Source organism: Lithobates pipiens, unplaced genomic scaffold (genome assembly GCF_037356315.1).
Source record: "Lithobates pipiens isolate NorthernLeopardFrog02 unplaced genomic scaffold, aLitPip1_a1.2 Scaffold_23, whole genome shotgun sequence".
Classification (NCBI taxonomy): domain Eukaryota; kingdom Metazoa; phylum Chordata; class Amphibia; order Anura; family Ranidae; genus Lithobates; species Lithobates pipiens.
In genome coordinates, this window is record NW_027507785.1 from 244646060 (window position 1) to 244672991 (window position 26932).

A 26932-nucleotide genomic window follows, 5' to 3' on the forward strand; every position below is an offset into this window, starting at 1 on the left:
TAACACTAACTGCCCTGACACTTTTTACTTTTACAACTGACACTGAATGCAGTGATCAGTAAATAAATGATTACTGCAATCAGTGACACTGTGACTGGGGGGATCGGGGGGGTGATCAGGGGGGGGGGGTTTGTGTGCCTGTGTGTTAGTTAGAGTCAGTGTAGTGTTTGGTGCAGACTTACTGTGTCCTCTCCTCGTAGTCCGGTCAATAAGACCGCCCGGAGGAGAATGAAATCACTTCCTCCCTGCCTGTGTATACAATACACAGTGGGAGGAAGCTTCTCATTCGCCAGGAGCGATCGAGAGGGGATGGCCAGAAACCAACGGCCATCCCCTCATCCCGGATCGCTCCTGAAGCAAACCGGACCGCCGCATCCAGCGGGAGGGGGTCCGATCGGACCCCCCACCCGCTGGAAGGCAAGCACGTACATGTACGTGCTTGTGCCTGTACATGCCATTGTGATGACGTACAATGACATGTGTCGGTCCTTAAGTGGTTAAGTACCCCAACAGACCATGTTTTGGGAATTTCTCTTAGATAAAATAGCTGTCCAAAATACCAAGCCATTGACTCTGATTTAAAGCACCTGTGCAAGATAAAAGAAAACCCGAAAACATGGCCTGTTGGGAGTACTTGAGGACAGAGGTTAGGAACCACTGGCATAGAGGGTTCACCAACCCAGGCCCTCCAGGTATCTCTCTCCCATACAGTATTAGAAGAAGAAATCAAAAATAGTGTAATAGAGTATAATGGTGTAGTAATTTAATACAATTCTCATATATATATATATATATATATATATATATATATATATATATATATATATATATGTAGCAAATGCACACTTGCATTTAATGGTGCTAGGATTAACACCAACAGCCTCAGTGTGTAAACAAGCCATTCACGCTGAGCTTCCTGATGATGCGTGAGTTGCAAAATGCATTGAGGCTGCGCGTCTGCCATTGTTGACGTAACTTCTGGCTAAACCTTGGCCATAATTTCCGTCTGTTGGAACGCACAATGACTCGGTGCATGCAGCTTATATTTACACATTGAGGCTGTGTATGTTGGGCTAATGCTAGCACTACTAAATGTAGGTGTGCATTTGATACTTTTTATATATTTATATATATGAAAATTGTATTAAATTAGTATATGTATGTATATATACAAGGGATGTTGGTGTCATACATATTGAAATGTTTGATACTGGACTTTGACCACACAATTTTTCACTACTAAATGTAAGTGTGCATTTGCTACTTTTTATATATGAAAATTGTATTACATTACTACACCATGATACTTTATAACACTCTTTTTGGGTCCTTCTTATACTGTATGAGAGATACCTGGAGGGCCTGGGGTTGGTGAACCCTCTATGCCACTACATGAATATCGGGATCTAGATCATAGTTGAATAACTAGAAGCTGGAAATACTTAAAACTGTTGAAGGCTTGATTTGTATTGATGGTTGGTGAGTGTGCATTTTATACACATGTTTGGTGGAGCACTACAGTATATCAAGGAGATTGTGAGCATTGCACATCTTTTATTACAGAGATTGGAGGTTTTCAAGAGGATCTTGATAACACTGATGGGACTTTCATAAGATTTTGTACTTTTAAGTTATGGATTAATGATTATGTTATTTTTATTAACACAGTAGCGCCTTACTTTTATTATTCTATTATTTATTTAATAAGATTTTTTTGTTGTTGTCACACTTATCACTTTCATTCACATTACGTACATTGCAGTAATCTAAAATGTGTTGCAGCCCTCAAAGTACAGTATAAGTCTAGCTTTTCCTATCTGCTAATAGTACTTGCTACTGAATGACTATTTCCATTACTGAGAGATAAAGATTTAAGAAACGTGAGGATGAAACGCCAAAGAGAAAGTTTCTTAAAGGACTTCATTCTGATTCTTTATTTCGTTCCCCCAGTTTAGGAAAGGAGAAATGAAAGAAGATTGCATGTGACTGTCTATGATGTAGAGCAGAGAGTTATTTTTTATTTACTGTTTATGCATAGAATAAAGGAAGTTGCATAAGATCACCAGGTTCATATTTGTACAATCAGCCCAATTACAGAATTGTTCTCAATTTGTTTCAGATTCTCATTTGTGGCTGTCTTTTCTTCTTATGACAGCTCACACAACATATAGTTATACTTGTAATAATGCAGATGACAATAACTGTTGAACATATTATCAGTGTCAGCAGTATTACTCTATTCGGATGATCTGAATTGTCATTTGAAGGAGGTTCAGGCGTTGTAGGAGGTTCAGGTGTTGTAGGAGGTTCAGGTGTTGTAGGTTCAGGTGTTGGAGGAATGAAGAGAGCTGCTTGGGCTGTATTGGACACATCAGATTTCTGACCAACTTTATCAAAAGCAATTATGGCAAAGTAAAGGATAGTGCCATTCTTGATAGCTACATTTTCTGGTACAAATGTGAAGGTTTCAGTGGACCCAGCTGGAAGAGGTGTAACACTAGTGATGTTCACTTGGGTTGCATTGTCAAAGTTCTCTCTGAGATCCCTGGGGTTGAAACTCATTCTTAAATCATATGTAGTAGCTGAAAAAAAAGTTATTATTAGTATTTACAATACACATAAGGCAACTTAAAACAAATATATATCTGTACTGATGTATCACTTGTATCAGCAGTTATCACGGATAACCAATACTCACCAATGAAAATCTAATTATAAACTGTTTCTAACTTTTAAAGACAGAGTTTGCATACATTTACAGGTCTCCAGTCCCATAAAAAGGCAACCATTCAAAGTGTAGTTTGACTCCTAAGTGAAAACGATATGGGCCATCCATAGCAATAAATACATTGAGAACAGGCTTACCTTGGAGGAGGCACAGTCCTACTTAAAGGCACAACAACACATCAAAAGTAGAGTGTGTGTGTGTGTGTGGGGGGGGGGGGGGGGGGGTTAAGCAGGTCTGAGCATCTAGTAAGTTCCTTCAAGTTAAACCTGCCCTTAATTTATTTAATGCTACCCATATGCCCCAGAGGAACTTTAGATAGTTATAAAGCCCATCTCCAGGGAGAACAAAAATTCTTCCTTGCAGAGGACCCTGCAGGAGTAAAGGATTGGGTAAGAAAAACTGCTTTTTGCAGTCCCCTAGACTTAAATGAGCATTTAATCCCTGCAGTACAGGGGAAGCCCCACTGCAAAAGAATATTTTTGTTTCCCCTGGAGTTCAATTTTAAGGATCACACTTTGCAGTAGTGCACTTTTTATCAGTGAGGTCTCCAATATAGTTGCAATTGATCAGTGTTTAGTTCCTTTTGAAGTTTCTTACTACAACCTTCTGGGTTATACTTTCTTGTTGGTCCCCAAACTGCATACTTTATAGAAGTAATTATTTGTATGTAGTGCAGTGAAGTTGATCAACAAACCTGAAACAGCTGTATTTAGTTTGGAATGAATGGCCCTATAATGTTAGGCTGTATCTGTGTTTTGCACCAGCGATTTTGGATGTTTCACAGTCATTGTGCATAAAGGAATGATTTATAAGGCACCATCTACAATCTCAAAATGAGGAATAAGACATTGTATTGGAAGACATGTTTATACCTTCTGTTATAAAAAAGACTTTATTAGATATGTGCAATTCGTTTCGGTCCAAATGTGAATTTGGATGAAATTTTGGTTATTCAGAGATTCTCCAAAATGAAAAAAATCTAAAAAAATGGTGTGTGCTCCCCCCAAAATCCATGCAGCCCAGTAGGCAAGAAAAGAGGGGGGGGGGGTGAGCATGAGGCCTGGCAACGACAGAGTAGTATTTGTGCAACTAGTTTGGTCAGCAAGCCAGAATGACATCAAAGGAGCAGATGATTGTTCTTTTGCCTTCAGCAACAGGATCGCTAGTGTGACATGGTCCTAAATGCTTGAATATATTTTTCTTTATTGGCAGAATTCTCCTTTAACCTTAGTCAACATATCACCATAGATGAAAGGTTTACTGCAGTAATTCTTAAGGCACTGCTGAGAATATTTTCAATTCTTCTGCAAGTTCAGATCTGAACTTGCAGAAGAATTGAAAACATCTTGACCAAGGTTAAAGGAGAATTATATTAAATCAGGGATTTTTTTCAGTGGGAACGCTGGGGAACACAGTTCCGGCACCTCCACTGAATGTATATGTACTGGCAAGGGGTACTGGAAGGTCTATTGTTGTTGGCTGCTGGGATATCTATTGTCACTGGTGGGGATCTGTTTTTGTGTGGTGTGTCTATTGTTGCTGGGTAAGTCTACTGTTGCTGGTGAGGGGGGGTTACCTTGCTGGGGGGTCAATTGTTCCTGGGTGGGATCTACTGTTGAGGGATAGGTTTATTGTTGCTGGCTGCTGGAGGGTCTGTTGTTGCCGGGGTTGTATTTTGTTGTGGGGGTCCATTGTTGCTGGGATGGTACTTTGTTGTGGGGGGTCCATTGTTGCGGGGGGAAAGTCATTTATTGTGTGGGGAATCTGTTGCTGCTGGGGGGGTCCTTTGTTTCTGAGGTGGAGTCTAATGTTTCTGGGGTGGAGTCTATTGTTACGGGGGGGTCTATTGTTGCTGGGGTGGGGTCTATTGTTGCTCATTGCAAGGGATCTGTTTTACTATCTTTCTTGTTTTCATTAACAAATGTCATAGAAATTACTGAGCAGCACATAGTACATAGCACAGTACTTGGTTCTGTATTCTCTGAAAGTTGCTGTACTGGGAGGTGGTTAGGTGGTGGAACCAATGAATGGTGCTCAGAGACGTGTAGGGGGTGTAGATGAAGGGTAACTCGGAAGGGTGGAGTTCCTGTACCTATTCCCTGAGAAAAAAAGCCCTGTATTAAATTATACTTCATTCAACTTCTGCCAATAAAGAAAAAGATATTCAAGCATTTAGGACCATGTCACACTAGCAATCCTGTTACTGATGGCAAAAGAACATTCATCTGCTCCTTCAATGTCATTCTGTCTCGCTGACCAAACTAATTGCACAAACATTACTCCTTCCTTGACAAGTTCTGCCAAGAGATTAATGCTGTAGAAGCAGACACCATTACGGAGACTGCCATTCCCAGTGATAGCACTTACTGAAGAGGAGTTTGTATCCTGAAGGAGTAGTCCAGCTGTGGATCTACTGACGGGAGGAGGCCCACTTATATCATTATCATAATATTCGAAAGGCGTATTCCCTTCCAACTTCTGGTGAGTTCATTATCCATGGGGTGAGAAGCCCCATGTGGTAGGTGATGCAACTAATTAACCTGATGAGAATTACTAGCAGTGTGTCAGCTCTTCTATGAAGGATTCATGATGGATATGAGTTGTTCCAATTCATGGACTGAGTTATTTATCACTTTAGTGATGCTAAGTGCTTACTTTTCTTTGGACTTTAAGCACCTTATTCATATAAATTAGTAACATATTGAATCTGTCTAAAACAAAATGAAACAAATTTTTCCGTTCCGTGCACATGTCTATGCCCTATGACTAGACCCTACGTTTAGACTGCTGTGCTTTCCTTCAGTTGAGGGTTTTTTGGTCCCTAAAATACCACCTTACTAAACTTTCTGATTTTTGCTTTCTCAAAAGTATGCAGCAAAAATCTGTCTGTTAAGTGGAAATGAACTCAAAATGTAAAGATTTGCTATGTTTCAGGTAATATCTAGAAGTGTTAATTGTGCCTAAGGAAAACCCTAAAAACTGAACCTTTTGTCTGGAATGCCTCTTGAATAAAAGCAGTGCACTTCCTAGAGTGCCTATGTACTCTAGTACCTAACGTCCTTTAGCTGTACTACTGTTGTGCGAATAAAGGATACCACTGACTGCTAACCTCAGGATATTTGGAGTGCTACTCACTGTTCTCCTTGGAAGCTCTGATATGAAGAAGCAAAGTCATGCCTCTACCAAGACGTCTACTTCCTAATAGAGACACGGTGCACAATACAGCATAGTAAGTAAATAATGGAGAAAAGATCAGCTGAAGGAAACCACAGGTGATACCGATGACTAGTCCTTTTGCCCCATTCCTGCATTGCTTGGGGCACATCTTCCAGTAAAACAGTGCAAACTCCCTTTCCAGCAATAAAAGATGGTATCAGGTTAGCTGTATAATAGCTTACTTCACTGTATAGCATGATACATCCTTGAGTCAGCAAAGGAATGACTCCCGCAGCTCATCCAGCAAATGGGAACAAAGTAGCAGGGTGCTACTTGTAACACTTTATTTCTAAACAATAGTATCCCTTACCGAGTGGTAGACTATAGTACGTGCGCAGTGCAAGGCTTGACAAAGGGAGCAAAGCCCTCAAAACATGTTGCCGCCCACCCCCTCTCACACCTCGAGTGGAGTTGTACTATGTGGACGTGCATAGATAGCGGCCACAGACACCACGCTTATCACCATCATCTTGCGGGTCTTGTGCTTAGTCTTGGGCATGCTGATCACATCAATCCTTTTGTTCTATCTTGCTATGTTGACACATGATCTTTCTGCATGGTGAACCTACTACGGTCTACCTGCCTGTAAGTGATACTATTGTTTGCAAATAAATTGTTACAAGTTTTAATCCCTGTGCCCAATCTCCCAATCCTCCAAACACCACTGTTATATACCCATGTGTGTTGTTGACACAAGGGTGGAGGTGGAACCTTGTGATGTCAACATCTTATTAGTTAAAGTGGTCCAAAGTTGGAGGTGAGTTTACCACCAATCAGGTGCTCCTGGGAAAATAACAGTGGTGTTTGGAGGAGGGAGCTTGGACTGTTTTTCACTGATATTACTGGACTTTGCACTGATCGTTTATATTAAAGAATTGTTGCTTTATGCTTATAATTATGCATTTTGGTGATTATTAGCATCATTTGATATAATAGATATTAGTGATATTAGTTTGCTGTGTACTAGTTTTATTTAAGGTTTTTCATTATTATTATTTTTAATCATTTCTTATAAACCTATTGAGGGATTAGCACTACGTTTTCATATTTTTATAAAATTTGCACAGTGATGATACACAGTAGAGGTTTTTTTTAAAAACAGATGATATTTGCATGTCTCACACTAATTGCTAGTGTTCTGAAACCTGTGAAAATCTACAAACTTCCTGAAGAAGCTGACAACCCATGCTCCTGCACTTTACCTTATTAAAGTGGAACTTTTGTCAGAGAATGAATTCCTGCTAGATCACTTCAGGCTGGCCCCTTTTGGAGGTATAGCTATGTAAAACAATAAAAATAAGTGCCTATACTGTTTAAAATCCAGGAATACACTGCTGTGCACATGCACAGTTGCTCCCTATTTTTTGGCATTGTGCTGAAAATCAGAGGCACTAGAGGCCAATCTGTTGGCAGCCTAAAGATTTACTACTGCTCAGGGGCTTGACTTCCACAAAATGGCAGACTCTGGCAAGAAGAGACAGGAGTAATGCTAGAGACAATTTGCAGCACACTCTAAATTCGTCAGCATAATTATTAATGTGGAATGTATGTTTCTTACTAAAGAAAATTATTTGATTATTTGAATTATTTTATTAAAATTTTTATGGGTAAAGTTCAGCTTCCTTAAGGGGCAGGAATGGCACTGTAAAAGAACGACTTACCATTACCCTGGTCCAGATCATCACCCGTTGCTGTCCAGAATAACACAATTGTGTCTTCTTCTATCTTTGCTACTAAGTCAGTTATTTTCTCAGGTTTGTAGATGTCTGGTTGGGGACCTGTAGGCACCTTAGATACCACAAATGAACCACCTGATGCAGTTCTAGAGAATGATCCCACTTTGAGATCCTCTTCACTGATTTGAGGCCTTGGAGGATTCATAGTAATGTTACCTTAAAAAGAAAAATACGTCTTTATGCCTTACCAGGTAAGTAACAGTTTGTGTGGCATGATAATGAAATATACATAGATGCATGAACATGCACACAAACACACTCATTTCAAGGGTAACCAAGGGTAATCTATATGCTACAAAATATATATATATATATATATATATATATATATACTCCCCCATTGTGACAGGAGTCTCTTTAGGATCTTTTAAAAACAATGATGCAGCTGTGTGAGGCTCCGCTCGCACAACTGCGTCATTCATTTACACACATCTGTGAATAAATGTACTACAAGGCCCGTCCCCCACTGCAGCAAATGGCTTGTAGTTCCCAATGAACTTCAAGGGCACTGATGACCACTCTCATAGTTCATTGAGGCTGGGTTCACACTAGTGTGAATTGGATGCATATTCCCCCCATCCAATTTGCAATAGCAGGAGATTGTGACTGGCTCTTTATGGAGCCAGTTCACATATTTCCTCTGTGGCTCCAGTGCGAATTTACACAGGGGTCATGTGAGTCTTTTGGTTTGTTTCAGGTCCGAATTCAGCCCAAAATTCAGGCTGAAATTGGACCTGAAACGGTATAATAAATATCCCAAATGGAAAAAAAAAAATGTCTTCATCAGCTTAGGCCAATATGTATTCTTCTACATATTTTGGGTTAAAAAAATAAGTGTATATGGCTTGGATTGTGCAAAAGTTATAGCGTCTACAAAATAAGGGATAGATTTATGTCATTTTTATTAGGGATGCACCGAATGGGTTTTTTGGTACCGAAAATGAAAAATACACTAGGCCGAAAACCGAAACCGATACCGAAACAGCACCGATACCGAAAATGACTGTTTTTAAAAAATATTTTTATACAGGAGGTGGTCAGAGACTGGGGACATGGTACAGGAGATGGTCAGAGACTGGGGACATGGTACAGGAGGTGGTCAGAGACTGGGGACATGGTACAGGAGATGGTCAGAGACTGGGGACATGGTACAGGAGATGGTCAGAGACTGGGGACACGGTACAGGAGATGGTCAGAGACTGGGGACACGGTACAGGAGGTGGTCTTAGACTGGGGACATGGTACAGGAGGTGTTCAGAGACTGGGGACATGGTACAGGAGGTGGTCAGAGACTAGGGACATGGTACAGGAGGTGGTCAGAGACTGTGGACATGGTACAAGAGGTGGTCAGAGACTGGCGACATGGTAAGGGAGGTGGTCAGAGACTGGCGACATGGTACAGGAGGTGGTCAGAGACTGGCGACATGGTACAGGAGGTGGTCAGAGACTGGCGACATGGTACAGGAGGTGGTCAGAGACTGGCGACATGGTACAGGAGGTGGTCAGAGACTGGGGACATGGTACAGGAGATGGTCAGACTGGGGACACGGTACAGGAGATGGTCAGAGACAGAGGACGTGGTACAGGAGATGGTCAGAGACTGGGGACATGGTACAGAAGATGGTCAGTGCCTCATTGCAGCCAGTGTGCCTCATTGCAGCCAGTGTGCCCCATTGCAGCCAGTGTGCCCCATTGCAGCCAGTGTGCCCCATTGCAGCCAGTGTGCCCCATTGCAGCCAGTGTGCCCCATTGCAGCCAGTGTGCCCCATTGCAGCCTGCGTGCCATTTTGCAGCCAGCCTGTGCAGGGAAGAGAGCCGCCTCCGCCGCCGCCTGTTTGATCACAGCGCCGGGAACATCACAGCTTTCATTTCAATAGCTGTGTGTTCCCGGCCGCGCGCCGTCACACACAGCCCCTCCCCCTTGTCCAGGCACTTTTATAGACAGATCATCCGTCCAATCCTGCGGATGATCTGTCTATCTAAGTGCCCGGACAAGGGGGAGGGGCTGTGTGTGACGGCGCGCGGCCGGGAACACACAGCTATTGAAATGAAAACTGTGATGTTCCCGGCGCTGTGATCAAACAGGCGGCGGAGGCGGCTCTCCTGTGCTATGCACCCCCCATGATGGGCGGCACCAGGGGGTGGGAGGCGGAGCCCCACCCCCACCCAGGCCACGCCCCATTTTCGGCTCCATAATTGGCAAATTGCCGAAAAGGGCATTTTCGGCCCATATGTTTCGGCGGCCGAAATTTCGGTGCATCACTAATTTTTATTATTAATTTCTTTTTACTAGTAATGGCAGTGATCAGCAATTTTTAGCAGGACTGCAACATTGCAGTGAACAGATTGGGCACTTTCAATACTTTTTTTTGGGACCATTGACATTTATACAGCGATCAGTGCTATAAAAATGCACTAATTACTATGTAAATTTCATTAGCAGGGAAGGGGTTAACACTAGGGGGTGATTGAGTTAAATGTGTTCCCTGGGAGGTGTTTCTAACTCTGGGGGGATGGGACTGACTGGAGGAGGAGAAAGATCGCTGTTCCTGATCACTAGGAACAGCAGATCTCTCTCTCCTCCCCTGTCAGAATGGGGATCTGTCTGTCTACATTCACAGATCTCTGTGGAGCGATCGCGGGGTGGCCGGTGGACATCGAGACCAACAGTCTTGTGCGCCTCCCACAGCTCTTAAAGCAGCCGATGTACACCTATGGCGGTTTGCACAGCAGTGCCAACCTGCTGCCGTATAATGACGGTGGCTGGTTGGCAACAGGTTAAAGGATAAGTTCACATTTTAACAAAAAATAATAAATGCGCTTTTTTTTCCGGTAAAAAAAATGTGCATTTATTATTATTTTTTTTTGTTGTTGCCATACGGGTCTCCTGCAGACTGTCAGTGTATCTGTGTGCCCGTACACCCTGTATGGGCAAGCAGATACAATTTTACAGGAAAAGCGAATGAACCACCACAGCGCCCCACAAACTACAAGCTGACAGTTGCAAAGGCTGCCAGAACTTGTAGTTTTCCATTTACAGAATACTGTGAATAAGTGAGCTCGGCCATGATTTTTTAAATTGTGACAGCTAGATAGAGAAGATCCCCGCTAGCTGTCAGATCGGGGTGCCGGGGGGGGGGGGGAGATGCAGGGGCCAGTCTGTTCATAACATGTTACATGTTACACCCATATTCATGGTGTAACATGTAACATGCTACGAAAGGTGAACTTATCCTTTAAGGCATGCCTTTGGTGATAACTGTTACAGTTGCCAGTATGCTTATGTCCGCTCTGTCAAGCCCCCAGGCTGGTGTCATAGGTGGTCATGTATGCAGCACCATGGCAACTGCAGATTTAAATAGCGGCTTAGATCTCACTATCCTTAGCAGGAAGGAGGATTTGGTTTTGCTTTACTAAGTAGTACAACAGGTGTGTCAGTGAAAGCATTGGGTTAGTTAATATGTGCCAGGGCCGTCTTTAAGGCAGGGCAAAAAGGGCAGCTGCCCTGGGCCCTGTCATTGTTGTGGGGCCCAAAACAGTTGCCTCATACTTGCCAACTATTCAGGTTTAAATTTCCTTGTCCCTTGAAGTTTTAGTCCTGTGCTGTGTCCCAATATCTCAGTGTGAAGTGCTGGTACTAATGCTGCCCAGCTCTGCCCTATTGTTGTGTACAGGTGACTCACCTGCAGACCCTGCGTTTACATGTAAATAACCAGCATTCATATGTAAATAGTGGCGACAATACTAAGTAAATAGTTGCGGCTGGCGGCATTGATATGTAAATAAATGGCGGCATTCATATGTATATCATGCTCCCCTGCTGCAAGGAGATTATGTTCTGTAACTGCTGGCTAGACATGTGCAGAGTAAAATATTTCATTTCGGAATTTCGTTTTCGTCCGAAAACTTAATTTATTTAGTTACTCCCGAAATTCGTTTTTATTTATTTCGTTTTTCGTTCAAAAATTGCATTCGTCCGAAAATCCACATGAATTACGGTCAAATCTGTCTTTGAAGGCTTATGGTGTCTGTCGAATGTATAAAGAAGATTCGACGGAGCTAGTATATAGCATACTTTAGAACCCTATTAAAGTCTATGGGACTCCAACGTTCAAAATCTAAAGTGCTAATTTTAAAGGCTAATTTGCAAGTTACTGTCCTAAAAAGTGTTTGGGGACCCGGGTCCTGCCCCAGGGGACATGTATCAATGCAAAAAAAAGTTTTAAAAACAGGGGACATGTATCAATGCAAAAAAAAGTTTTAAAAACGGCCGTTTTTTCGGGAGCAGTGATTTTAATAATGATTAAAGTGAAACAATAAAAGTGTAATATTCCTTTAAATTTCGTAGGGGGGGGGGGGGGTTGTCTATAGTATGCCTGTGAAGGGGCTCATGTTTCTGGTGCTTAGAACTCTCCCTGCACAAAGTGTCATTTATGCAGGAAAAAAAGTCCTTTAAAATCACTCGCAGCTATTATGAATTGTCGGCTCCCGTAATACAGAGAACACTCATTGAAAGTCATTGATAAAAAAATAAATAAATAAATAAAATAAAAAGCGTGGGGGTCCCCCAAATTCAATTACCAGGCCCTTCAGGTCTGGTATGGATATTAAGGGGAACCCCGCGACAAATTAAAAAAAAAATTTGACGTGGGGTTCCCCCTAAAAATCCATACCAGACCCTTTATCCGAGCACGCAACCTGGCAGGCCGCAGGAAAAGAGGGGGGATGAGAGAGCGGTCCCCCCTCCCTCCTGAACCGTACCAGGCCACATGCCCTCAACATTGGGAGGATGCTTTGGGGGTCTGTGACCCCTCAAAGCACCTTGTCCCCATGTTGATGAGGACAAGGGCCTCATCCCCACAACCCTGGCCGGTGGTTGTGGAGGTCTGCGGGCAGGGGGCTTATCAGAATCTGGAAGCCCCCTTTAACAAGGGGACCCCCAGATCCCGCCCCCCCCTGTTTGAAATGGTAAGGGGGTACAAAAGTACCCCTACCATTTCACAAAGAAAGTGTAAAAAATGGTTAAATAAAACAAACACACTTTTGAAAAATTCCTTTATTAAAAATAAAAAAAATAAAAAAAAGATTCCAGCGGCGGTAATCCACTCTTGCTATCCAGCGATGGACGGTCATCTCTCCAGCGATGTCTCGTCTCATCCAGCGCAGCGTATCCATCCTTCTTCTGTCTCCGTGGAGGAGACACTGCAGGCATTCCGGCGGCTGACGTTTCTTATATATGGAGGGCGGGGCCACCCGTCACCTGACCCCACCCCCTTCTGACGCAATGGGAAACCCGGGGTTCCCCGTGACGTATGGGTGACCCTGCCCCCCTCTGATGTAACGGAAACCTGCCTGTGTTACATCAGAGGGGTGCGGGGTCACCCATACGTCACATGGAACCCCGGGTTTCCCCTTGCGTCAGAGGGGGGTGGGGTCAGGTGACGGGTGGCCCCGCCCTCCGTATATAAGAAACGTCAGCCGCCGGAATGCCTGCAGTGTCTCCTCCACGGAGACAGAAGAAGGATGGATACGCTGCGCTGGATGAGATGAGACATCGCTGGAGAGATGACCGTCCGTCGCTGGATAGCAAGAGTGGATTACCGCCGCTGGAATCTTTTTTTTATTTTTAATAAAGGAATTTTTCAAAAGTGTGTTTGTTTTATTTAACCATTTTTTACACTTTCTTTGTGAAATGGAAGGGGTACTTTTGTACCCCCTTACCATTTCAAACAGGGGGGGGCGGGATCTGGGGGTCCCCTTGTTAAAGGGGGCTTCCAGATTCTGATAAGCCCCCCGCCCGCAGACCTCCACAACCACCGGCCAGGGTTGTGGGGATGAGGCCCTTGTCCTCATCAACATGGGGACAAGGTGCTTTGAGGGGTCACAGACCCCCAAAGCATCCTCCCAATGTTGAGGGCATGTGGCCTGGTACGGTTCAGGAGGGAGGGGGGCCTCTCTCTCGTCCCCCCCTCTTTTCCTGCGGCCTGCCAGGTTGCGTGCTCGGATAAAGGGTCTGGTATGGATTTTTAGGGGGAACCCCACGTCAATTTTTTTTTAAATTTGACGTGGGGTTCCCCTTAATATCCATACCAGACCTGAAGGGTCTGGTTATGGATATTTAGGGGGAACCCCACGTCAAATTTTTTCTTAAATTTGAGGCAGGGTTCCCCTTAATATCCATACCAGACCTGAAGGGCCTGGTAATTGAATTTGGGGGACCCCCACGCTTTTTTTTTTATTTATTTATTTATTTTTTTATCAATGACTTTCAATGAGTGTTCTCTGTATTACGGGAGCCGACAATTCATAATAGCTGCGAGTGATTTTAAAGATTTTTTTCCTGCATAAATGACACTTTGTGCAGGGACAGTTCTAAGCACGGGAAACATGCGCCCCTTCACAAGCATACTATAGACAACCCCCCCCCCTACGAAATTTAAAGGAATATTACACTTTTATTGTTTCACTTTAATCATTATTAAAATCACTGCTCCCGAAAAAACTGCCGTTTTTAAAACTTTTTTTTGCATTGATACATGTCCCCTGGGGCAGGACCCGGGTCCCCAAACACTTTTTAGGACAGTAACTTGCAGAATCTTTTCTCTCTGTCAAATCTTTTTTCTCTGTCGAATATTTTCTCTATATAATCTTGGACTAATAGAGGTAAGGTTAGGCACATTCGACCACAGGTTCTATAGACACAGATTGTTGTCAGAGTCATGTCGAATCTCCTATTCTATATCGAACTGTTGTAACAATGAAAACGAAAATAAAGCATTTATTTATGTCGGATCTTTCGTTTTTCGGATTTTGTGCTTTCGTTATCGTTTGTCAAAACGAAAACGAAAATAGCTGAAATTCGGACGAAAATGCATTCGGACGAAAACGAATGCACATGTCTACTGGCAACCAATCGCAACTGCTGCCTAAACTTATACAGTAAACTGATTTTAAGTCTAGCTGCTATTTATTGTATGTCTCAGAGCAGGTGGAGAGGGAAATTGCATGGGGGGAGGGGGGCCCCAAGAAATTTTTTGCCCAGGGTCCAATCAATATTAAAGACGGCCCTGATATGTGCAACACTTTCATGCTTGAGTTAGGTAAAGTCAACTTAAAATTTGCATACAATGGTCTTACCATTATTCACATAGCCAGGGACATACAGAGCACGATTTCGAGGCAGTGCCAATCTTGCTTTATTGTCAGAACTTTCAACGCGGACTTTTAAACCATATCTTCCATTAACTGTGAAAGTTGTTAAATATCGAGAGTAGATACCATCATTCTTAACAATGTCAGGACCTGCAATAAACCAGGACAGCTTTAGTGCACAAAATCCTAAAAGATACTAAAACCTTTAAAGAATTTAAAAAAGTTTAATATTAATTTCATAATTGGCGATGAGCCGAACTGCTCTTGGCTTTGTTTGAGCAGTGTTTATCTCTATTCATAATATAACAAAGGATGACACATCTTCCCATGTTTTACCTCTTTAAAGGCCCTGCTACTACAAAAAGAAATGCTGTGGATTTGGCAGAAATACACTCAGCTTCTAATTTCTTGGTGTCAAATGCAACACAGTGACTTTGCTGGACTAAAATCAGAAGGAATGGTGTCAGCCCTGCACAGTTTTCTTGTGCCGAACTACAGAATACTCCCTCCTCTCCTCATCTCCACAACATGGGGAAAGGTGTTTTGTACTTCAAGGGAAGAACCAGGAGGAGTAATTATTATCCTTGAAATAACACAGGCAAAGTGCACAAGACTAGACAGCTATGGATTTTTGACAAACTCAAGAGATATTTTTTCAGAACAACTTTAGATATAACAAAACACTTTCAATTGAATATTTAAAGTGGAACTAAAGCCATTGATTTAACAGTTTCATAAAACAGTTACATTTAATACATTCCAGGAATGATAAAGGTTACATTTGCTTGTGCTATTAACAAAATTATCAAACCATTAAATGGTTGGTGTCAAAACTAATCACATGTACAGCAGCATGGCAGTTGCAGATCTAGCAGAAGTTAAGATGGCAGCTTCCTTGGCTGAAAAGTATAGGAGGGTTTAGTTCCTCTTAACCAGTTCCCAACCAGCGCACGCCGATGTACGTTGGCAGAATGGCACGGGCAGGCATATTGGCGTACATGTACGGGGCCCCCGTGAGTTCGGTCGCGGGTCCCACGGGCTCGATCGCCGCGGGCATACCCGCGATCGTCTCACGGGGCGGCTGAACGGAGAGATGCAGTTGTAAACAGCATCTCCCCGTTCTGCCTAGCAACTAATGATGCTGATCTCTGCTCCATGTGATTGGAGCAGAGATCAGTGTTCACTAAATGAAAGCCCAGCCGACAACAGTTACTAACACACCCCTAGGAACACTTAACCCCTACACTGCCACCCACTGGTTAACCCCTTCACTGCCAGTGTCATTTACACAGGAATCACTGCATTTATATAGCAGTGATTGCTGTATAAATGACAACGGCCCCAAAAATGTGTCAAAAATGTCCGATGTGTCCGCCATAATGTCGCAGTCACAATAAAAATCGCTGATCGCCTCCATTACTAGTAAAAAAAATTATTAATAAAAATGCCATAAAACTATCCCCTATTTTGTAAATGCTATAACTTTTGAGCAAACCAATCAATAATCGCTTATTGCGATTTTTTTTTTACCAAAAATATGTAGAAGAATATGTATCGGCCTAAACTGAGAGAAAAAAATGTTCTTTTATATATTTTTGGGGGATATTTATTATAACAAAAAGTAAAAAATAATGCGTTTTTTTTTTTCAAAATTGGCGCTCTATCTTTGTTTATAGCGCAAAAAAATAAAAAATGCAGGGGTGATCAAATACCACCAAAAGAAAGCTCTATTTGTGGGAAAAAAAGGACGCCGATTTTGTTTGCGAGCAACGTCGCACGACCGCGCAATTGTCAGTTAAAGCGACGCAGTGCCGAATCGCAAAAAGTGGTCTGGTCTTTGGCCAGCAAAATGGTCCGGGGCTGAAGTGGTTAATAGACTAAAAGGGAGCAAATAAGAGAAGTTCATGGTTAGGGATTACATACTGAACATTTAACATAGATGATTACATTGACCTGCTTTACTTAAAGCAAAGCTAAACTCAAAAACAAAGATGTAATATATTACAGCTTACCAGTTCTTAATTGTGGTGACTGTATCAATTTAGAATTTTCAAAATTCTCGTACGAAAAAGACTTTTGTATCCAAGAAATCTCTTACGAATCTCTTACGAAAACCGCACGCATTAAAAGAAAATCATTAGTTCTGTTATCGAAAAAGTTTGAAGTTTGTCCCATTGGAAATTTTTGTTTGGAAAGTCTGAATTGGATGTCAAAACTTATGTATACACTATACAAAGATCGAACGATTGATCCTTATACAGAATTTTTCTTCCAATTTTCTGTTAGTGTGTACCCAGCTTAAGAACATTTTCAGTAAGTACAGAAATATCTGTTGATATTGCCAGAAATGCACTGTCCTTAACAGTTGTTATCTATCGTAACTAAATCAACAGCCCCTTCAGCTTTAATGTAACAGAGATGAGCAAAGACTTATTTCACTTATTTTAATTTGCAGACATATTAGTCATCCAGCCTGGGTGGCTTCTTCAATAGATAGAATAGAGGGACAATTGTTGCAACCCAAGAACAGGAAGTGTGCTATTTAAAAGACTACCAGGTGAAAAGAAAAGAAAAAGGCATGAAAAATTAAAACAAATTTAGTCAACACATCTAAGCACTGTATCAAAGCACTGGTGCTACAATATACAGTGCTGTGAAAAAGTATTTGCCCCCTTCCTAAATTTTTTTTTTTGCATATTTCTCACACCTAAATGATTCAGATCATCAAACAAATTTTTATATTACACAAAGATAACCCAAGTAAATCCAAAATGCAGTTTTTAAATTATTATTTAATTTATTAAGCTGTTCAAACCTGTCTGGCCCTATGTGAAAAAGTAATTGCCCCCTCCCATGCTGAATCATGAATGAACTGTGATTAACCATTAACCATTAACCACAAAAGCTGAGTTAAATTTCACTTGCCACACCCAAGTCTGATCACTGCCAGACCTGCTGAATCAAGAAATCCCATAAATAGAAGCTGTCTGACAAAGTGAAGCATGCTAACAGATCACAAAAAGCCACACATCATGTCACAATTTTAAAAAATTCAAGAGATTAGAAACAAAGTAATGTTCATGTATCGGTCTAGGAAGTCTTTCAAAGCCATTTCTAGGGCTTTGGAACTCCAGTAAACCACGGGGAGAGCCATTATCCACAAATGGAGACAACTTGCAACAGTGGTGAACCTTCCCAGGAGTGGCTGGCCTACAAAAATGACTCCAAGAGCATGACAACAACTCATCCAGGAGGTCATAAAAGAACCCAGAACAACATGTAAAAAACTGCAGGACTCACTTGCCTCAGGTAAGATCAGTGTTCATGATTCAACAATAAGAAAGAGACTGGGCAAAATGGCATCCTTGGGAGAGTTCCAAGGCCAAAGCCACTGCTGACCAAAAAGAACGCAAAGGCTCATCTCACATTTACCAAAGAACATATTGATTATTCCCAAGACTTTTAGTCAAATATTCTGTGGACTGATGAGACAAAAATTTTACTTTTTAGAAGGTGTGCGTCCCGTTACATCTGGCATAAAACTAATACAGCATTTCATAACAAGAACTTCATACCAACAGTCAGACATGGTGGTGATAGCGTGATGGTTTGGGGCTGCTTTGCAGCTTCAGGACCTGGACGACTTACCATAATTGTTGGAACCATGAATTCTGTGCTCTACCAGAAAATCTTAAAGGAGAATTTCCAGCCATCAGTTTGTGACCTCAAGCTCAAATGCACTTGGGTTATGCAGCAGGACAATGATCCAGAATACAACAGCAAGTCCACCTCCAAATGGTTCAAACAAAGCTAAATTTAGGTTTTGGAGTGGCCTAGTCAAAGCCTGGACTTAATTCCAATTCAGATGCTGTATCATGACCTTACACAGGCTGTTCATGCTGAAAAACCTTCCAACTTTTACACATAAAGCCAGTCAAGTTTGGATAGCTTTTTTGCCTTAATAAATAAAAACCATTATTTAAAAACTGCATTTTGTATTTACTCAGATTATCTACGTGTAATAATAAACTTTTTTGATGATATGAGTCATTTACAGTAAGTGTGACAAATATGCAAACAAATAAAAAATCAGAAAGGGGGCAAATACTTTTTCTCAGCATTGTATTACATATTTGTTTTTGGGTTTACCGGTAATAATTTTAAATCCTAATAGAGAAAATGCACTCCAACTCAGAAACAAACCATAAAAGATAAACAACTAATATTTTCAGAAATCAACAATGGCAGACCACCTTTTTTCTCCACAATATGTTACCTTTCAGATTTATAAAAGTAAGGAATATATTTGGTTAGAAGATCTCTATTATCACTCTATTGCTTTGGGATGTAACCAAACTGCTGAAATGGGTCCGCTGTCACCAGCTAGCATCCGATCTGATCTGGTCCGCTAAAAACAAACAGATGGGAACATGTTTGCCATCCATCCAGTGGATCGGATAACAGTCAGATGAAAACGGACATGCAGTACGTTTCTATCAGACCCCCCCCCCCCCCCCATGGATAATATCCACTCTGCAAAGTGGAGCAGACATGGACCTGTCATTTGACTGCGCAGCGGGGATCAGTGGAGAGATCCTCTGCTGAGCAGGTGGATCATCTTGGATGGGGGGAAGGGTCCTAACATATTTTTTGCACTACTGTGTAATGACATATGGTAATCATAAATGTTTTATAACAATAGCTTTAGTCTGATAAATTATTATTTTTTCAGGTATAAAAACTTTCAAACTTACCTGAACCATTATCTAGAAGTTCTAAAGTAATTGGAGCTCCAGTTGTTGGTTCAATGATTGCTGTGACCTTTGCATTTATTACAGGCACAAACCCTTGATGGACAGAAGCATAGACAACCATGGGGCTAGGGAAGTTATTAGCATCTTTATCCATATGTGAATTTACAGTAACTGGGGGCACATCTTTGTCTACTGCTTTGGAAGTCACAGTGATGCCTATGGCTTGAGTCGTTGTAAGAGTATTGCAAAGAGTGTAGTGCCAGGGTCCTATCTGCAAGTAGAAAAAAAAGCAAAAACAAGGATGTATAACAGTAAAAAACAATAACTTTTACTTTTTGCATTAATGCTCCTGATACCACACCAGAAAGCTTCAAACATGCAGATTTGTCTTTGAAATTTGGAAAAACACTTTAAAAAAACAAAACAAAAAAAAGTTTTGATTACAAAGTGAATTTTTTATTATTATTGGAACTCTGTCCCACTGGGTCATCTGTAAGCTAAGCACCCTCTAATGGAGGAACATCTACTGTATGTTTACCTCTCCAGTAGTCTTCAAAACACTGTTTTCTTTTCACCAGCTGATATATCACTATATGACTATTGAGGCAGTGGGAGGAACAACATTCGGTGGACAGAGCAGGTATTCCACACACACCTGGAAATGTTGATTACCTGCAGTCACCGAAGATCGGCAAAGCACTGGAGCTTTAAGACTTGGGCTGCAGGAAAGGTAATGCTCTTCTTAACAGGCTGTGGTTAGTTTACACTTCAAAGGGAATGTGCACACTTTAGAGGGAACATACATTGTATTTTTAGTGAGCACATATTTTGAGATATTATTAGCATGGTTGTTGTTTTTCTTTTAACAAACTCTTATATAATTTTGTTATTGTAGATTAGCCACTAAAGAGAGTTCACTGTTATTTTGTCTCTGTCCTAACTTAACAATTGACATAAATATAAGACAAATTGGGATTGATTTACTAAAGGCAAATAGGCTGTACATCTTTCAAAGGAATTTTCCCTTAGCTTAATGAACAAGCTTAGAGAGGGATTTCACTGGAAAAAAAAATATTAAAAGCCTACAAATATAAATACTAAATAAATACTAATATAATATAATACTAATATAAATATAAAGCCTACATATATAAATACTACAGCTGCTGACTTTTAATAAATGGACACTCACCTGTCCCGGGGTCCAGCGATGACAGCAAGGCCGATAGATCGCTCGGCTCTCAGCTGCTGCCGTCGCCATTCTAGGTGAGGGAATCAGGAAGTGAAGCGTTGCGGCTTCACTTCCCGGTTCCCTACTGCGCATGTGCGAGTCGCACAGCTCAATAGGAATGGTCCGCGCTGTCTCTGGGACCCGTGTGTATCCCAGCAGACAGCGCGCCAGGACAGGAAGAGGCATAGACTCCCGTGGGAGTCTATGCCCCGAAGTGGGTGCAAATACCTGTCTTAGACAGGTATCTGCACCCCCCCTCCCCCTGAAAGGTGCCAACTGTGACACCGCAGGGGGAAGGGTTCCGATGAGCAGAAGTTCCACTTTAGGGTGGACCCGCTTTAAGCTCTCCAATCATGTGCAAGAAAAAACTTTTTTTCATTTTCCTAATACATGCTTGGTTATACTTTGCAACATGAATTTTCACCACATTCACTAAGATAATTGAAGCCTATTGCCTTTAGTAAATCAACCCCATATGGAATCAGCTAGCTCATAGACTTGAGAAAATATGGCTGGTGGTCACTCCTGAATTGAGCAATGATTATTGTGGTCATCACTATCTTGCCATGGTGATATTAATTTTAGGGTAATTTTAGGGTAATTTCCTGACTATTAGAGATAATGTGTGGATCATTCACTGGCTATAGTGCAAGTACTGTAGTGATGATTCTCTGTTTGCACCAGTGATAGTGATTGCTCCCTGTCTGTAATAGTTGATAATCCCACCTCATGCTGTTAAACCCTTATTGTTTCAGTGGTTATTCCCTGGATCTACAGAGTATCAATCCATAGAAGCAATGATCAGTCTGTGTCCTGTGGTGGTGACTTGTAAATCTTGGGTGTAATGGTAGTAAGTTCTTGAAACTAGTAGCGATCACAATTGTGTTGAATGGTGGTAAATTCTGCACAATTCCACAATATCACTTGTATTAATGCAGCAATACTCTACTCTGAGTCTACTGCTCTTCTAAAGCTGAGCTTCCTGCAGGATATACAGTATTTCATTTAAGTACATTCCTCAATAGCCACAAAGGATATAAATTACCTTTGTGTGCACCAAATTCTTTTGCAGACCCAGTTTTCCCTGGTGAAAACAGTAGTGACACCATCCCTGGGCTGCATAATAGTCTGTACAGAGAGCAGGGCAGTGGGAGGGACCCAGCAGGCCCACCCTCTACTGGGTGAATGTAGAAAACTACAGGAGGGGGTGGAAACAAGACCAGTCACCCTACACAAGGAGAGAGAGAAGCAATGACAGATCTTTATTACAGGAAGTTCCTACACAGCCTCAAAGTTTTAAACAGAATTACAGCAAAATCGGATAGAAATACACAAAGAACAACATGATTTAAGTAATAATACACATGCCTCTTGTATTTAAACATTATGGGGTTGATTTACTAAAACTGAAGAGTGCAAAATCTGGTGCAGTTGTCCATGGTAGCCAATGTGCTTCTAACGTCAGCTTGTTCAATTAGGCTTTGACAAAAAAACCTGGATGCTAATTGGATTCTATGCAGAGCTGCACTAGATTTTAGTAAATTCACCCCTATTTGCTTATAGGGATGAGCTGAACACCCTCCTGTTCAGTTTGCAGCAGAACATGCAAACAGGCAAAAAATTCAGCATGATTATGAATACACCACTAAAGTCTATGGGACACAAACATGAATAATCAAAAGTGCTAATTTTAAAAGCTTATATGCAAGGTATTGTCATAAAAAGTGTTTGGGGACCTGGGTCCTGCCCCAGGGGACATGTATCAAAGCAAAACACATTTTTAAAAACAGAAGTTTTTTCGGGAGCAGTGATTTTCTTAATGCTTAAAGTGAAACAATAAACATGAAATATTCCTTTAACCGCTTAAGGACCACCTCCTGCACTATTACGTTGGCAGAATGGCACGGCTGGGCACAATCACGTACCTGTAGGTGGCTCTTTAAGTGCCCAGCCGTGGGTCGTGCGTGCGCCGCCGCCGGCGCGCTCACGACCCGGTCCTGAGCTCTGTGACTGTGGCCACGGGACCCGATCGCTGCTGGTGTCCCGCGATCGGGTCACAGAGCTGAAGAATGTGGAGAGGTCTGTGTAAACAAACCTCTCCCCGTGCTTCCTACTGTGGCTGTCACGATCGTCTGTTCCCTGTTATAGGGAAAGACGATCTGTGATGTCACATGCCAAGCCACGCCCCCAACAGTAAAAAAACAACACATGTCACACATAATCCCTCCCCGCCCCCTAGTGGTTAACTCCTTCACTGCCAGTGTCATTTACACAGGAATCAGTGCATTTAAATAGCACTGATTGCTGTATAAATGACAATGGTCCCAAAAATGTGTCAAAAATGTCCGATGTGTCCACCATAATGTAGCAGTCACAATAAAAATCACTGATCGCCGCCATTACTAGTATAAAAATAAAAAAATTTATAAAAATGCTATAAAACTATCCCCTATTTTGTAAACGCTATAACTTTTGCGCAAACCAATCAATAATCGCTAATTGCGATTTTTTTACCACAAATATGTAGAAGAATACGTATCAGCCTAAACTGAGGAAAAAAAGTTTTTTTTATATATTTTTTGGGGATATTTATTGTAGCAAAAAGTAAAAAATCTTGCATTTTTTTCAAAATTGTCGCTCTATTTTTGTTTATAGCGCACAAAATAAAAACCGCAAAGTGATCAAATACCACCAAAAGAAAACTAAATTTGTGGGAAAAAAAGGACGCCAATTTTGTTTGGGAGTCACATTGCACGACCACGCAATTATCAGTTAAAGCGTCGCAATGCCGAATCGCAAAAAGGGGCCTGGTCCTTTGGCTGAAAATTGGTTGGGGCTTAAGTGGTTAAATATCGTGCCTGTGGGTGTCTATAATAGGCCTGTAAAATTTTTCCCGTGTTTAGAACAGTACCACAGCAAAATGACATTTCTAAAGGAAAAATTGTCATTTAAAACTGATCGTGGCTGTTATGAATTGTCGGGTCTTGGCAATATAGATAAAACTCATTGAAAAAAAGAGCATGGGATCCCCCCCATTCCATTACCAGGCCCTTTGGAAAAAGAATTGCGTGGGGTTCCCCCTAAAATCCATACCAGGCCCTTCGAGTCTGATATGGAAATTAAGGGGAACCCTGCACCAAAATTAAAAAAATAGCATGGGGTCCCCCCAAAATACATACCAGACCCTTATGCGAGCACACAATCTGGCAGGCTACAAGAAAAGGGCGGGGACGAGAGAGCGACCCCCTCCTGAACCATACTAGGCCACATGCCATCAACATGGGGAGGGTGCTTTGGGGTAGCCCCCCAAAGCACCTTGTCCCCATGTTGATGGGGACAAGAGCCTCATCCCCACAACCCTGGTGGTCGTGGGGGGTCTGTGGGTGGGGGGCTTTTTCGGAATCTGGAAGCCCCCTTTAACAAGGGGACCCCCAGATCCCGGCCTCCCCCTATGTGAAATGGTAATGGGGTACAAATGTACCCCTACCATTTCACAAAAAAAGTGTAAAAATTTTAAAAACATCAAAACACAGCTTGGGACTAGTACTTTATTAAAAGATAAAAATGTCCCACAATGTCCATTCATCTTCTTCTATCATGCTGCGATGTACCAAAAAAGAAAAAAAAATCTGCAACCGATCCTCCTCCAAGGGAGGCTCCTGCCATCTGACGCTTCTTTGCTTGTGACAGTTCTTATATAACTGAGGGGGGCCACTCGGTGATGTAACCGGGTGACCCCACCCTCTCTGATGCCATGGGGACTTCCCCATGGTGTCAGAGGGGGCGGGGCCACCCATTTATGTAAACGTGTGACCCCACCCCCCTCTGACACCACAGGGAAGCAATGGGGAAGTCCCCATGGCATCAGAGGGGGTGGGATCACAAGGTGGCAAAGAAGCGTTAGACGGCAGGAGCCTCCTAAGGAGGAGGATCGGTTGCAGGTTTTTTTTTCTTTTTTGATCTATCGCAGCATGATAGAAGAAGATGAATGGACATCATGGGACATTTTTATTTTTTTATTTTTTAATAAAGGACTTGTCTCAAGCTGTGTTTTGACATTTTTAACATTTTGACACTTTTTTGTGAAATGGTAGGGATACATTTTGGCATAGGGTTCCCCTTAAAATCTATACCAGACCCGAAGAGCCTGGTATGGATTTTAGGGGGACCCCCACACAATTTTTTTTTAATTCTTTGATACGGGGTTCCCCTTAATATTCATAATGGAGGGGGGGGATCAGATGCTCTTTTTTTCAATTATCTGTATCTATATTGCCGAGACCCGACAATTCATGAAATGTCATTTTGCTGTGGTACAGTTCTAAACACGGGAAAATGCACCATTTCACAGGCCTACTAGAGACACCCCCAGGCATGATATTTAAAGGAGTATTTCATTTTTATTGTTTCACTTTAAGCATTAAAAAAATGACTGCTTCTGAAAAAACTTCCGTTTTTAAAAATGTTTTTTGCATTGATGCATGTCCCCTGGGGCAGGACCCAAGTTCCCAAACACTTTTTATGACAATAACTTGCTTATAAGCCTTTAAAAGTAGCACTTTTGATTCTTCATGTGTCCCATAGACTTTAACGGTGTTCCAGCGGCTTTTGAATTTGCCCCGAGCACTGCATAATATTCGGTGTTCGCAGAACATCCGAACAACCAAAGTTCGGCCCAAACATATGCTCGGACCGAACCGTTCGCCCATCCCTATTTGCTTATACTGGAGTTCTTCTTTAACTGTACGTTAAACACAGAGATCCAGGCAAGTAGGAAGGGAAATTACTCCAACTAATTATAGCAGGTCGGGGGTCATCTGCTGCCATCCTGAAGCACTACAAGGGGACGAGGAATGTGAGGTAAATATGAGCGGACAGAAAGGGAAACACTTCCGCACTGGAGGGAACAGCCAGATAAATAAAATGAGATTTTATTCCTTTGCCCTTGACAACAGTGGTTGCCATGGTATAGTTAGAGTTTTAACTTAGGCAAGGTAAAGATTAGCAGTTTTAAGAACTAGGCTATTTACAAATGTGTTCTTAACGAAATATGACCCTATTTTATACTAACATTTCATTTTTTTAACAATTTTGATAAATGAATTAACAGATGATTTACCTCAGCAGATCCTGGAATCTGAAGCCTGGACGATTTAGTGACAGTGTCATCTTTGAAGTCCTTTCCAGTGTATAATACTCCCTTTGGATTCTCCAATTCAATACTGGGCACTGAAGTCTGATAGGTTACCAAGAAAAAGGTTTCATTTCCCACTGTTTTGTCAATAAAAACTGTGCCCTTTAGACAGTCTGATCGTGGGAGTGACGCCCCAGTGCTCTCCAGCTGTGCAAAAGAGACGGTTAGCATATATATAGTTAGTAACAAATTTTCCAATCCAATTTTAGATCTTGTCTTCAGCTCATTAAAGCAGTGGTAAACTCTGCTTTTTTTTTTCTTGTACCTACAGCTAAGCCTATAATGGGCTTGCCAAAAGTTCAGTTTTCATGCGGCCCCACTGGTAATTTGGATATATATATATATATATATATATATATATATATATATATATATCTTGTGGCCCCCAATAAATCCCTGAGCGCCGCACAGAGCTTGGGAATTTGTTGGGGGTCACAAAAGATATATACTGTATTTATTGTTCCTGGGAGGGGGGTGAGTTCCATCAGATTACATACAGGAGAATCTCCTGTTTACACGGCGGCCTCTGTAATAGGAAGTCCCGTCTCCTGGCAGTGCCCAACAAGAATTCTCTTGCTTTTGTGGCAGTAAATTAGTTAATATGCATTTAATTTTAATGGTTCAAAGAATATCTGGCAAAATGGTCGGCCCTCACGCATGTTCAAATCTCGCCCTCTTTGAAAAAAGTTTGGACACCCGTGTCCTATAATAAGCCTTACTTATATCTCCTAAACGTGCACCTTTTAGGAGACATTCCAATGTGTAGCAGCCAGTGACATCACTGACACATGCACACTGGTCTCTCAATGGATGGCAAACTCAAGTATGCTGTCCATTGAGAGTGCTGTGCCATGATCATGGTTCCCATGTGCATGCATGGGAGTGACATCATCGCTGCTCACCCATTCAAATGGCCAGGGC

At 41.8% G+C, this 26932-nt stretch overlaps 1 protein-coding gene across 1 annotated transcript in view; it reads right to left on the reverse strand.

The window, feature by feature from the left end:
- Window positions 1-1998: 1998 nt before the first annotated feature.
- Window positions 1999-26932, reverse strand: part of LOC143928225 (calcium-activated chloride channel regulator 1-like) — a 71736-nt gene continuing 46802 nt past the window's right edge. Inside the window, exons 10-14 of the mRNA XM_077452976.1 lie at window positions 25937-26158; window positions 19587-19857; window positions 14818-14982; window positions 7606-7836; window positions 1999-2582 (exon numbers count right to left, since the gene is read on the reverse strand). Coding sequence (XP_077309102.1) covers window positions 2116-2582; window positions 7606-7836; window positions 14818-14982; window positions 19587-19857; window positions 25937-26158 — 1356 coding nt within the window. The 3' untranslated portion in view covers window positions 1999-2115. The remainder of the gene's footprint in view (window positions 2583-7605; window positions 7837-14817; window positions 14983-19586; window positions 19858-25936; window positions 26159-26932) is intronic.